Source organism: Salvia splendens, chromosome 15, assembly GCF_004379255.2.
Source record: "Salvia splendens isolate huo1 chromosome 15, SspV2, whole genome shotgun sequence".
NCBI classification, from domain to species: domain Eukaryota; kingdom Viridiplantae; phylum Streptophyta; class Magnoliopsida; order Lamiales; family Lamiaceae; genus Salvia; species Salvia splendens.
Window position 1 is genome coordinate 31683381 of NC_056046.1, and position 15274 is coordinate 31698654.

General features: G+C 37.3%; 1 protein-coding gene across 1 annotated transcript; it reads left to right on the forward strand.

Annotated features, from left to right (window-relative positions):
* The first annotated feature begins 1852 nt into the window (after positions 1 to 1852).
* Positions 1853 to 2555, forward strand: LOC121767841 (norbelladine synthase-like). Its single transcript, XM_042164163.1, has 2 exons — positions 1853 to 2074; positions 2157 to 2555. Exons 1-2 carry the CDS (start codon positions 1891 to 1893, stop codon positions 2453 to 2455), a joined length of 483 nt encoding a protein of 160 aa, XP_042020097.1. The 5' UTR covers positions 1853 to 1890; the 3' UTR covers positions 2456 to 2555.
* Positions 2556 to 15274: the final 12719 nt, after the last annotated feature.

Sequence of the window (15274 nt, forward strand, 5' to 3'; positions counted from 1 at the left end):
AGTAGTAAATAGGAAATAAGGTTGGGCCAATTTAGTTGGGAAACAAACATTCTGGGCCCGAGGATATTTTAGGACCATTTACTTGGTTGAAGCCTTTATCTCAAATTAGTTCAAGAGTATAATGAGACTAATTTCCTAAGCCACGGAAGAAAAGAAATATTAAGCCGAAAGAAAATAATTAAAGCGGACTTATTAGTCACAGAAGTATTTTTTTTAAAACACTTAAGATAATGCGGGAAATTCTAATACCCGAACAGTCGGCCAGTTCCGGATAAATTAAATCACCGATTTAATTTAAGAATCTAGATTTCTAAAATCTTAGAAAGAGGAAATTAGAGTAAAGAGCACACGCTTAGGCATGCATTCATGCAAGATGAATAATTTCTTAAAGCCTAATTTAAGTATATTAAATTTTGGTAAAGGAACGTCGTTGCACGACGCATAATCTCAGGACATGAAGAAACACCCGTTTGCAAGAGTTAAGCAATTAAGGTGGGTTTTTTTTCTTTTTCTTAAGCGCATTTATGTGAAAACATGATTATTTGAATGAGTTGTCATGCCATGTTTTATTTTGTGGTTGCCTATCTGGTAAATCGAATTCGGGTCCCAGTAGGTCAGTAAATCCTACTCGGACTAGTGTACACATACGGACCGTGAGCTAGCGCCAGGTTGGCCGGTTCGTGGGTCGTGAGCTAGCGCCAGGTTGGCCGGCCCAGTGGTCGTGGAATGTGGCCACATTCCCGATTCACGCAGCTGATATGGCATATCACCAGAAGTTTAAATGACTGCAGTCTATTTCAGAAAGAAATAAGAGATTTTAGTGACCGAGATAGATTTTCAGTAAAACCCCGCGTTCACTCAGCTTGGCTGACAACTAAAAGAAAACAGTTTTCGGCATGAGCCCACTGAGTGCATCAAGTACTCAGCCCTGCATTTTGTTTTCCTTAATGTGTAGGTTGATCGTTGTCAAAGCCGAGGAGGTGTTGGGACAGAAGACTAAATAAGCAGAAGGATAGCTGGTGTAGTATGTCTTCATACATATTACATCTGTCTTGGTACTCTTCCGTTGCGCAAAATTTTAGAACTTGCTTTCAGCAAAGACAATTGTTCCATAACTACTCTGATTCAGTAAGAATTGTACCCTCAACACATTTCAGGCAATGTTTTCCTTTGATCTAAGCATCTTATGATGAGTTGAGACAGCTTCAGTAAGTTTTAGTCGCGATATATCTACACTTTCTTTGACTAGGGAGATGTGGTCGTGACAAAAATGAAGTTAGGTATATCAGTTATTTTTCACTTTTCACCTGTCCAAAATCCGCATGCGACACGCGGCTCAGCATAGCCGCTTCCAGCTCCTTCCCCAGCGGCGCCGCCCCCGGCATAACCATCCTATTCGAGCTCAGGTCGAAATTATCCACCAGATTATTAGTGACATAGATGTTTCATATTTTTATTAGTGTGATGGTTGAATTTGTCGCATAATTATTTCACCTATGAAAATATATCATTTATGTCTTGAACTAGTCTTTTCAAGTGATGTTTAAAAGCTAATAAAGATGATTTTTATATTTCTACGGCCGAGGGCTATATTTGTAAATTCTATGTAATTTAAGATTGAAATAGTGTTGCACATATTATTATCACTGAATTTTTCATGTTAATAAAACAGTCATTTTCAGCCTTAATTCAACGGGCCCTTGCCCATTAAACGAGTCACATAGAAAATTTAACCAACAAATCAAACACTATATCGGGCCGTTAAATGCACTATGAATGCCCCTATTTACCAATTCAACCACGCCCTTATTTTATAAATAATAACCCTCTCAATCTCAACTCCTCTTTGTAGTGTATAGACATCACATCCGCCACAACCGGAAATCGAAGATGTACGGAACAATGTCCGCTGAGATGACGGTTGATGTACCGGCAACTGAAGCGTGGAAGCTCTACGGCACTCTACAGCTCCCCAAAGTGGCGGAGGAAGCCAACTCCGACTTTATCAGCCAGGTCGACGTTGTCCAAGGGGACGGCGGCGCCGGAATTATTCTCGAGGTCGTTTTCCGTCCAGGTACTATCCACATTCAGTTCAATCAACTTCCGCTATATATTTATGTAATTATCCTAATTAATTTAATTGATTAATTGAGCGGGGATGGGAGGGGGAATGAAGTCGTTCAAGGAGAAATTCATGGTGGTGGATAACGAGAAGCGTGTGAAGGAGGCAGAGGTTGTGGAAGGTGGATTTCTGGATCTAGGGTTCACGCTGTATCGTATGAGATTCAATGTGATAGAGGTGGAGGGAAACGAGAAGCAGTGTATAACTCGATCTACTATCGAGTACGAGCTCAAAGAAGAAGTTGCAGCTAATGTTGAAATCGCTTCCATTAAACCATTCACTGGCCTCATGCTACTTTGTGCTAAGTATTTGCTCCGCAACAATGACAATTGATCAACTATAGCCGCAACAATGACAATTGATCTACTATTAACTTGGGACTGCGTGTTTTACTTTCATGTTTGCTAAAATAAATTTCTATCCTCCTACTATATATCTCTGTATTTCATTTTCTCTTTTTCCATGCTTTTAATAACAACAATCAATATGAATCTACATATTTTATCAACTCATAACTATGAAATCTTGAAAAAGCTGCCACAAGAAAATCCTGCTCCCTACGTTAGCTATAAAAAGTCACACTTTATCCGCCACGAATTTTAAAAAATGTTAATAGAAAGTGCATTGAAAATATTAATGAAATGGGAGTCATACTCTTTGATACGCTCGGTTTTTGCACTATTTTAGGGCTTTTATTTGGTCCATTTTGAGTATCAATGTTGCATTACATGTCCAATAATTACATATTTGATCTATTTTGGTATTTTGACGTGTTTTATGAGAAATCTGCAAATTTGAGCCTAAAAAGATAGCTAAAACTCGAAGATGAAAATCTGGAGCATTCGACCCGCCCAGCGGACCGCTGGCGGCTAACGATTGTTGAACAAATAGCAGTCCGCTTCAAAAAAGTTGTGCTGAAAAGACTAGTTCAAGACATAATTGTAACATACCAAATCAGGGTTTAGTTGGAAAATTCCTTTCTACACAAATTTGTCAATTTAGGCTGAAATTCTTATAATTTGTGCACAACACTGAATGTTATTTTATATAGAATTGGGGTTACACAAGTATCACGTCAGTAAGATTGACCAAGAAAATAGAATTAAATCGGAAATTATATAGCGTATACAATAGAAGGGAGAAATGGACATTTTGCATAAAAGATGCTATGTATATTTTTATCGCCAAAACTCTTCGAGAGGCACGATTTTTTTAGGTTTATAAAATTTTTTTTACTACAATCAAGACAATTATACATGGAATCATCTAGAAAGAATATGCATGATCAAAATAGTGCCATTTGTCATTTACTATTCATAATTAATTAAATAATGTGGCTCTTGCTATAAAATCAAATATAGCTACTAGCCTACTATTCACCCCACTTTGGAGAATCAACCGATTAGTAATCAAAGGATGAAGAAGAAGTTGCAATCTATGAAAGTTTCACGTAATTTGTGTTGACGCTTTGAACCAGTCGAACCAATGTATGGTTATCAAGGTAGGGCTCTCTTTTATCCTATTTTTCTTTTATTTGAAACTTATGATAGGTTATGAGGTAAAAATTTTCCGACCTCGTTTGGTTGTCAAATAAGGTGTGTTATCTTTTGAGTTTATCTATCAATCCTTGTCCGTAGACGTCGGAAACATAAGTTTTTCCATTGAACTAAATTGAGTTGAACCTATGTATGATTTTGGGTATGAACTGACTATCTTAGTGCATTAATCCATGAATCTTAATTGGTCAAATTGTTGTTGAAAATGAATAATATATCTTATTTAGTGAATAAAATAAATTTATTAGAATTTATAATGGTCATTTGATATATTTTGGAAAATTGATTGGAATATTGTAGTGAAAGATCATTTTTGAGTAAGGAATTGAATATGGTAATGACTAATAACTAAGTGTGATTATGTGAGTGGATTAACCATAGAAATGAGACAAGAATTGATGATTGAAGCATATTCTAACGATTGTGGGCGGCGCTCAATTTAAGGTACGCGGTCAGTTCTGAACAAAGAAAAATAATAATTTCACAACCTAGATAGGGCTAGACTACCTATCGTGAAAGGTTGCAATGTCAGTCCGATTATTTCTAAGCCTTATTGAAATAAGATGACGTTGGTGTGGTATAGCACTGAATGGATCTAACAGCAAGACGAGTCTTTATGCTATCTACTGAAAGACGAGGTCTTGATAAATAATTTCTTAATCAATGTACTTTGGCATTGAGCATACGATATTGAGTATCTACTACTTTGACTTACCAAAGGTACGGGTTTTTGGTCACCCAACGATCCAGGTATATTGGGTAGTGGTGATCATTATCTAGCGGTGCTAGGATTGCTATTATGTTGAATCATGCGCGAGGAGAGTCTCGTTTGATAACATCCACAAGAGGAGCTCGAAACGAGGTTTTATTATTCGGAACCTAGCTAGTTGGAGTTTAATTACTCTATGAATAATAAATAAGAGTTTCTTGCTATGTCCACTCTTGGAGATTAAAAATATGTTAATTAATTAATCCCATAGCAGACATTAATTAATTAATGGATATTTCTATTTTAAGCGCGGGAAATGAATTAAACAAATTAAAGGAAACCCGGAATACTTGTAATTTTGGATTTGGAAAGGCAGTGCAATATTACTTCTGTAGTGGCTGCTCGTAATATTCCAATATAAGCTTGTTTTAAATTGTGGGTTCAATTTAATTAGTAAAAAGCTAATTGGATGAGGCCATGTCCAAATTCTTCCTTAGATCCCTGACTGGGCCCAATATGCGACTTAATATAAATAGGAGAATAAAGGAGACAGAAGACAACTTTTTCATTATTGTTTTTAGTCAAATTTTCGTCCCCCCTTATCCTACAGGGAGTCGAAATTTTGCTCTCCTTCCATGAGCAGAATTCTGTCTGTCTTCTTTATTTAAGTCCTAGTATTCTGGTGAGATTTGCCCACACAAATATCAGTTTACAGTCCGGGACACCAGTCAGAAGATCCGAGGTCGAGTACTCAAGATCTTTACGTGGAGAAGACGCAAGCCATCTTCGACTCTCAAGAGAATCAACGAGGTAATTTGGCTAACTCCGTAGTAAGCATGTTTTAGGAATTATTTGTTCTAAAGCATGTGATATTTTGATCCACTCTTTAAAGATTTTGTCCATTAGGTAGAGTACTTGTATTTTAAAGTCTAAAATTAGGCTTGTATAATAAAAAAACATATTTTGTCCTATACATTAATAAATTTTGTCAATTAGATAGAGTACTTGTATTTTAAAGTCTAAAATTAGGCTCCTATATTAAAAAAACATTTTTATCCTATACATTAATAATTAGTAGAGTACTTGTATTTTAAAGTCCAAAATTAGGCTCGTATATTAAAAAAACATATTTTGTCCTATACATTAATAGATTTTGTCAATTAGGTAGAGTACTTTTATTTTAAAGTCTAAAATTAGGCTCGTATATTAAAAAACATATTTTATCCTATACATTAATAATTAGTAGTGTACTTGTATTTTAAAGTCCAAAATTAGGCTCATATATTAAAAAAACATATTTTGTCCTATACAATAATAATCAATTAAGTGTCTTCGCTTCTGGTCCTAACCTATATATTTCAATTCATATTTAACATGTTAATCAAGTCAATCCATATTTAACTCATTCATCAAGTCAAAATGAGATTAATTAACCATTAGTTATTAACAAAATTAGTATTTTAATATGGCCAAGACATATAACCATATCTAGGAATGAGCGGCGATTGGGGTCGAGGGGGGCCGACCGACCCCACCGCCGGCCCATGAATACTGCCAGAATCAAGCTTATGTCGTTGTGCTTCAAGTCTTCGACCCAATGATGTAGAAAGAATAACAGATATGCAACGGCTAATGAAAAGGAGAGTGTTAATCAAGGATCAATTGAGAATTTATACTATATTTATTGGAGGCTATGAAGAAACTACACGTTTTGGGTTAATAAAATGTTTATTTAGGCGCTATAAAGTTATTTATGAAGGTATTAAGACACTAAATGTTCTAGTGTATTTTTTTTCACAGTCATAACATAATTACATCACTTTATTTGTGTTCATGGATTAATGTGAAAATCACATTTTATGTGAGAATCGAGAATAATATTTTGAATGTATAAACTTGGATAATTCACGGTAAAAATTAACCGTATGAAAATAATATATTTATTCGTGACTAGTGGGATTTTAAAGCATATCTTTCACTTAATTTAATATATAAAAACGCCAAACTATAAACAAAGTTCAAGAAACAAAAGAAAAATATAAGTAGGGTTGAATTTAATATACATCACATTTATTATAAATCCCTTCTATGGATGTGCCTCTCTCCTATTACACTGGAATTCTTGGTAAATTTGTTTGTCAAATTAGCTGCCGTATGTATTGTGTCAGTGCATATTATTGTAGGATAATTTGCCTATAAATTTATAATATTTAATCAAAATATAGTTTTTGCATGCAGACTTTACAATTCATATGTAAATTATCAAACTATTAATTTGTTCTATTTTGCAACCAAACTATTAAATTCACATGTAAACGATCAAACTATTAATTTGTTCTGATTTTGCAACCAAACTATTTATTCGATTTGATTTTTCATTTTAACTATTAAATGTGACATCAACCAAAACAAAGTTAAATTTTATAGTTAAATAATTCATTGGTTGAATTATGGTTATAGAACTATATCAAACCATTTTAAACTCAAAATCTTAATCGGAAGCAAAATCAGAATAAATCAATTGTGAATTACGTGTTTTAAAATGTTAACAATAATAACACATAACCACATCATACACGCATCGCTAACAAAAGTATTAGACTTAAGTAATAATCTTTAAATGAAATTTTCTGCGTCTATCAGTGCATATTTTGACGATCATTTTGTGAAGGTATGGCTGGTATCACTGCATATGTTGGATTTTACGAGATTTGCTCTCCAAAAAAGGTTGAACTCGTCTTTATATCGGCTGCATCAGGAGTTGTAGGTTAGCTTGTTGGCCAATTTGCTAAGCTATTTAGGTGTTATGTCGTTGGAAGCGCAGGATCACAACATAATGTCTTTTAATTATTCTTTTAAATTAATTTATAAAAATCCATTCACCAACTTCTTTTTTCAATTTGAATTTGCATAATTTGTTGGTGATTAAATGAATATGGAATATAATAGTAATAATTAACATAAATAACCATACAGTCAAAAGTCAACTCTAATTCAAGGTTTAAAATATTCAATAAGCATTATCTTTAATAAAAAATATTAATAAAAATAACCTCAGCAATTATCTTCATACTGAAGTAGCAATTTTCTTTTTGGGGCTGTAATTACTTTATATTTTTTAGAGTTAATTTATTTATATATATATTACTTTGTTCAAGGTTGACATTTTGAAGAACATATTGGGGTTTGATGATGCATTCAACTACAATGAAGAATCGTACCTGAATGAAGCCATAAAGAGGTATATATATAAAGTGACAAAATTAATTAATTTCTTTTACATATATAATTAACTGATCTGGCCATATAGATTATGGGCCAACAAGATATTGGGTCGGGCCGGTCCAATCCAAAGATATATATATATACATATAGCACATATGGCCCTGGCTAGCCACATAAATAAACAAAAAACATATATTTATGATCAAAATTTCTCTTTCGGTCTAATGAGCACAACCCCGGCCCGTACTTTGTTATCTCTAATAAGTGTATGAAATTAATCACAACTATTTAGGTACTTCCCCGAATGGATCGACATATATTTCGAAACTGTAGGAGGCAAAATGCTCGATGCGGTGCTACCGAACATTAGACCCCACGGTCGCATCACCGCCTGCGGGACAATTTCGCAGTATGACGAGGAGGAGCCAGACGTGACACACAACTTGATGTATGTGATCATAAAGAAAATCCGAATTTTGTGAATTAAAATAAATTGGAAACTTCAAATTCACTAAGAAAAACATTTAAAATAATTTGGATCAATTATTGTTTTATTTATTTTGTTGTGAAAATGATAATTAAAATAGTGGCAGCCTCTCTTAAGAAATAATTAAATTCTAAGTGTTTAATAAGAGCGTCATGGCTCGTTTTATTAAACTAGGATGAATTTAACTCCAAGACACTGTTTAAATTGTTTTAATAGTTTTAAAGAATATTCAGACTTGTATTTTTCTACTTTTAAAAGTGGGAGCTAAGTATTGTCTCGTAGAATATTCATAAATGGAACTAAATGTAATGTTTGATAGAGTTAAAAAGGTCTCACACCCTAGAATGAAAGGAGTGATGAATTGCACAACTTTCGAAACTCTAATAACATTAAAAGGTATTTCCAAGTTAACTATTAAAATTAGAATTACTTTTGGAATATGTATAAGTGCACTTGAGAAAGGCACATAAAATTATTCCACTGGATCAAAGGGCCTAGATATATTTTGATCAAATAATCGTGCTCCTTAGCAAGAATTAAGGTTATAAATTGCAAGTATATTTTCGTTTTTATGTACTCTAGCAAACTATGTTGGTAGATTCTTTTATAAGAATTATAGTTTTGAGTACACAGTGGCCAAAGCCTGCTTTGAGTATAAGTGGAAAAAATGTGTGTGAATGTGTAGCACAAGGCCAATAAAGCGGTTGGTATACTCGAAAGCATTCTTTGAGGATAAGTGGGAGATTGTTGGGGTTTGTATACTAAAAGATGCTTCGAGCGAACATGCCTTTGTACAGTCAGCTTGTGCATGTATACGAGAAACGCCACGTCCACTTGTTTACCTATTTATGAGAATAAATAATATAATATAATGGTTTATTATTGAAATATGATAAACAGGTCTAAGGCTTTTTACTAAGAATGTCAACTAGGGATATTCAATGAATCTCCTCATGAGTTTTCTAATAGGGGACTTGGCCAGATCTAGTAAGAAGAAAAACGTATTCACAACCTAGATAGGCTTTGGCTACTTATTGGTATGGTTGCGGTGTTTGTGATAATTCTCTTTTACCTAAGACGAGATTAGTAACACCGGTGTGGTAAAGCACTGAAAGGATCTAATACGAATTGTATTCTTTATTGCTATCTACAGTAAGAATATATTTCAGAAAGTTTATTATTTTCTAGTCTATGGAATTAATATCAATATTGTTTATTCAGTCATACGCCACTTTGACTTATCAATATGTGAGAATTTGTACGTAATTTATTCAGTCATACGCCACTTTGACTTATCAATATGTGAGAATTTGTTCATGATATCTTGGGTGGTAGTAATTGAATAACATGAAGGTATTGGAATATTATTTCATAGAATTCGCGGGCCCAGTGTGGTATGATTAAATCCCCAAGAGGTGTTTGAAAAATGAATTTATTATTCAGAAATCTGCGTAGTTGGAATTTATTCCACGAATAATAAATAAAGTTTCAAACTAGAAAAATCTTTGGAGAATAAATTTAATTCAAGTCATATAGCAGACGAAAGAATTAAATTGATTGATTAAGATAATCTTAAACGCGGAAAATATTATAAAATAAAATGGACCCAAGTTATTTGTAATTTGGTGATTTAGATGGGAGTGCAATATTATTCTTTAGTGGAACAAAATAATATTCCATTGATAATATATTAAATCATGGGTCATTTAATTTAATTAGTTATTTATCTAATGGGTGAGCCCAACATATATTTCATTCCATGGACCACCATCCTAGCCCAATAAGTCTAAGTCTATAAATAGTGAAGAGATGGGCAAACCCTAGCACACCATAGACCACAAGATAACACACTCCTCCTAAACCCTAGCCGCCAAGTCGGCGGTCTCTCTCTCTCCCTCTTGGTCTCGAATTTCGTGCCTAGCACGTGGGAGAATTAGGGTTTTGATCTTTGTTCTTGATCTATCCTAATTCCTAGGATTAGATCGAGGTAATCTCGTGTTTGTGTTGGTTTTCCCTAGATCTCATATCACTTTTATTTGGTTATTCAAAATCCACCCACACGGATGAGTAATCAAGGGCAAGGGAATAGTATGGAAGATTCTTGGTCGATAAACCAAAGATATCCGGGTGGTGAAGCGAACAACATCAATCCAATGATGGATCAAGAGGTAACATAATTATCTACACGTCAAATTGCATGATTATGTGTTTATTTGATGTGTAATCTATAGATCTATGTTTATTGCATGAAATTGGAATTGAATGCATAGTCACCTAAATAGATCCGTTTTGAGGACCCGTTTGGGTTCCATGTCTTCCGCTGCGGATGCGCCAACAATAAATTATGGTTTTCATCTTTGTTCTTGATCTATCCTAATTCATAGGATTAGATCGAGGCAATCTCGTGTTTAGTATTTGGTTTTCCTAGATCTCTTCAAAGCTATTTGTTGATTATCCAAGATCCGCCCACACGGATGGATGATCAAGGACAAGGGAATATGATAAGGCAAATTTCATGCATCGGTTATGGGAATTCAATAATTTTCGGGGCCTAACGCATTTTTTAAGCCAGGTATGTGGAAAAATCGCCAGATCTAGGAAGTGGAGGAGATAATTGCCTGGTGAAGGAATTCAGCAGAACAGTGAGCAGAAAATGAATAAATTTCCAGACGGAGGAGATCACCAGACGGAGGGCAAAGTGGAGAATTCAAATAGAGATTCTAGAAGATCGACTCCTCATCTATAAATAGAGAGCACGCGACACACATGGGAGGATCATCACTCACATCACATTTTCGCTCTTCGCTCACTTTCACACACAATCCACACACAATTGGGGAATATGCGATTCATGGGGGTTCATCGGGGTTTTTAGTTGTTAGTTGTTGTGTACCACCGTCCTCGTGAAGGGCGAAGAAACAATTTACCGCTTTTTAGTTAATTTCTGTGTGGAATTCGTCCGAGACTTCGCTGTTCGAAGCTCGGCTCTCTTTTGCTTTTGTGAAGCATAATTCTCGTGGTTATGAAAGTTCTAATTTCTGTTATTGCTATGTTTGATTCTGAGGTTAATGTTGATTTCTGAGTTTGGAGTTGATTTACTTGTTGTTGATGCTTTTCGCACTTGATATGATGGTTTGGAGTTGAATATTAGTTTAATTGTTGTTGATCGGAGTAGATTTGTTGAATCGGAGTTAATGGAGTTGGATTTGATCGTTGTTGGGTTCAGATTGCTTGGATCCGGAGTGGATTAAGCGTTCGACTTATGGATCTGGAGCAGAGTGGTTGGATTCTGCATGGTTTTTGATGTTTGGTTTATGTTCTTCTGTTTGCTTCGTCTAGTAGATGTAGATCTGTTCATTTTCCCGTTAATCGCTATTTCTGACGTTCGAATCATCATGCTCTGTTTTGATCTGGGTTTATGCTCTGTTTTCTCCATGTTTATGCTTGAATCGTTTGAAGGTATGAAGGTAGTTGTTGGTTAAATTCCAGAGTTAGTTATTTGCAGCTTTTCATTCATACCTTGCTGTTTTGGGAAAATGGTCCCCACTGCAGGTTTGATCTCTGTTTCGCCAGTTTAAGCAGAATGTTTGCAGGGTTGAGGAATTTTCGTACTGTTTTCATGAGTTGTTTGAGAAGCTATGGTCCTGATGCATCCGTGCATGATGTTTTCCATTTCCTAGGTCTAGCTGGTAGATAAATTTCGTTTTCAGTCTAGTAGTTAAATTCTCAACCCAAAGTTGCGTGGCAGCAGCCAAAAACCTTTTCCAAAACTCTCTAAATGCATTCGAGCGCATCCGTCTTCGTGGGATCGATCCCTACTTCCCTGTACTAGCCAATAGTATAGCGGGTTGAGGGTTTTTAAACGGGAAATTATGTGTCCGACGACCTAGATTTGAAGGTTCCTTGAGTTCCTAGACCTAGTGATCTAGCGAATCCTCTGGACCCGATAAGCTTGATATAGTTTCATTTTGAATTGTTTGTTTTCTTTCCTTTTCAGTTTATGAGCAAGGGCTCAAGGTTCGGACACTGGAATTACGCACCTGGTTGGAGAAGCGCCCAGTCTAGTTGGCAGGTCAAGGAAACAACTTTCCCAGTTACCACCAGATCGGGGCTAACTATAGGAGATCCGGAACCGTTGATTTCAGATAGTGACGAGGATCACAAGTCGTCAGTCAAGGAGGAGTTTGAGTCTTATTCAGATACAGAGGAAAGAGATATCGGTGACATGGCACAAGTAGTCGATCCCGATCCTGAGATCGGTTCGCTCACTGCCCATCTAAATGGTGAGCCAGCCCAGGCTATTGTTACAAATCAGCGTCAGAGGTCCATCGATATCAAGACAAACGTGCTAAGCATTCTACCGACGTTCTCTGGGCGAAGGAACGAGTGTCCATATGAGTTCCTGAACGAGTTCAGCAAGCTGTGCAGCATTCAGAAAAGGCCCAATGATGCGACGGAGGAAGACTATCACCTACGCGCAATTCCATTTGCCTTGAAGGGAGAGGCCAACACATGGTTGTTGAGGCTACCTCATGATTCGGTTGTTGAGGCTACCTCATGATTCTATCCGTACCTGGAGAGATTTCAAATTGGAGTTCCTATACTACTTTTTCCCCTCAAACAAAACGAATGCCTTCTAGAAGGAGATTGTGGAGTGTAAGCAGGAGTACGATAAATCTCTGAGTCAATATTGGTCGCGTTTCAAGGGGTTGTTAGATGCTTGCCCGAATCACAGAATGATAGAGGCTGAAACTTATTACCTGTTTTACGAGGGAGCAACCCCTGAGTCAAAGGATCTGATGAATTCCTCGAGTAGGGGGAAATTTTACCAAGAATAAAGCAAGTGAAGCAAGAGAAACCTTGGGAAGGTTGATTGATGCCAAGAAGGCATACGACAACCCGCAGAGCATTATGAGAAGAGGTTCGGCTAATGCAGTGATGGAGCAGGGGGAAGAAAGGGTAGAGGCAAGGATTGATAGGCTTGAGAAAGCGCTTTTGAGCGCAATCGAGAAGAGCAACCCTCCTGCCTCACAAGAGAAAGAGAAAACTTCAGGCCCAGGAGAAGCTCCACCCCAGCAATACTATGGCCCTCAAGAGGGAGACTACCAGGCCCAGGTGAATTCAATGGGAAGCTGGAATCCAGATGGGAGTTGGAATCAAGGGAAACAGAGGGAGACACCATGGAGAACCCACCCAAACTTTAAATGGTCCAACAATGATCCAACCCAGCCACCTCCACAGTAGAACACCAGAGATTATTCGCACCCACCAGAGAGACAGTTTAACTGGTCAGGGAGAAATCAGGAGGGGCAGAACAACTGGGGCAACCAGAATCAAGGGGACCAATCTAATCGGGGCAATAGGAACCAGAACAACCAAGGTGTGTACCACCACACCAGATGAGTAACCAGGGGAATTATCAGAATTCCCAACCCAATTATCAGGGTAATCAGGGGCCAGGAAACCAGTACAACAATAACCCAGGAGGTCAAGGGAATTTCCGCCCGAACCAGGGGAGTGGATCTAATCACAGTCAAGGATAAGGAAATAGTCAACTGAATTCCAAGCCATAGAGAAGTATGGATGACATGGTGCACGACCTAGTCAGTAATCAACAACATAAGCAAAACAACAAGCATAAACTTCAGGACGCTCAGATGGAGCACAAGGCGGCAATGGACATGATGGCGAAACAGTTATCTCAGATAGCAACCTCCTTAAGTGAGATACGAGGGAACGAAGGGAAGATCCCTGCCATATTCAAGCCGCCAGACAGGGCAAACATTAGTCAGATTACCCTGAGGTCTGGGCGCGAGTACAAAGGGCCGACAATGAAGATTGATGAAAGCATATCTCAAAGGACATTGGAGAAAGAGAGCCCAGTCCCCCACAGAGATGGCATGGAAACATGGGATGACATCCAGACTGGTGATTTGGAACAACCACTACCTCAAATGACCGATCCATTCTTCCTAGACCTTGAACCTAAGGTGGAAGTCAAAGAAGTCAGGAAAGAGGTTGGGGAATCTTCTAAGAGAAACCAAGAAGAAGAAAGAGGACACAGTAGACTTCATGGAAATCTTCGGGAAGCTGGTGATCAACCTGCTGTTCCTGCAGGCCCTGAAGCTGCCTATCTTAAGCAAATTCATCAAGGAGTTTATCGCCGGGAAGACTAAGCCCAGTGGAAAAATTTTGATTGGAGATAACGTGTCAGCAGTGATACAGAAGAAGAGGTTGCCCTCAAAACGTTCTGACCCATGTATGTTCACTCTACCTATCTCTATTGGTGATATCATGATCGAGCATGCCATGTGTGACTTAGGGGCTTCAATTAATGTGTTACCTCTTCCCATTTATAGAAAGTTGGTAGGGGTTAGGATGGTTGACACAAAGGTGGTAATCCAATTAGCTGATAGGACATGCATATGCCCAGAAGGTGTCCTTGAGAACGTAATAGTTAAGGTGCATGAATTCATCTACCCGGATGATTTCCATGTTATAAAGATGAGTGAGAACGAATCTGCTGAGTCTAGCGGCGTACTCTTAGGTAGACAATTCCTACGTACCGCTAACACGATTATTGATGTCTTTGATGAAACTATACGCCTGGATTATCATGGGGAAAAGTACACGTTTAGCATTGATGAGGCTATGAAAAAACCTTTGGATGTTGAGAAATTGCATGCTGTCGATGTAATTAACCCCCTGGTCCAAGAATATCTTGAGACTGAATTAATGCAGGAGCAGATTGACAATTCAGAGTTGAGTCACAACATCGACAGAGAAGTTACAGGATGGTGTGAAGCCATGAACACTTTCGAGCTGACCAATGAGGAACTAGCCGAGGCAATTGTAAAATTTTGTAAGAATTCCGATTCTGCCAGGTCAAGGGAATCAGCTCAGGTTGCCAGCATGGAAAATGCTCTGGGGTCTGATGGCTTGATGAAAGGAGCCGAAGAAAAGAATCCCCTGCCCCAGGAAACAAATACACCCAAGAAGGAATGGAAGACGTTTCCACCCGGTCTCAAGTATGCGTATCTTGAGGAGAACGAGATGTTCCCAGTCATTGTGAACAGCAACTTGACCCAGGAGCAAGAGGGAAGGTTGTTGGAAGTAATCCGGAGAAACAAGAAAGCTATTGGATGGACTCTCTCGGACCTAGTGGGAATAAGTCC

Bases quoted from the DNA above. Each gene is read 5' to 3' on its own strand.
- LOC121767841 (XM_042164163.1), top strand. From the start codon at position 1,891: ATGTACGGAACAATGTCCGCTGAGATGACGGTTGATGTACCGGCAACT. The intron at 2,075-2,156 runs GTACTATCCACA...TTAATTGAGCGG, and splicing joins CGAGGTCGTTTTCCGTCCAG to GGATGGGAGGGGGAATGAAG.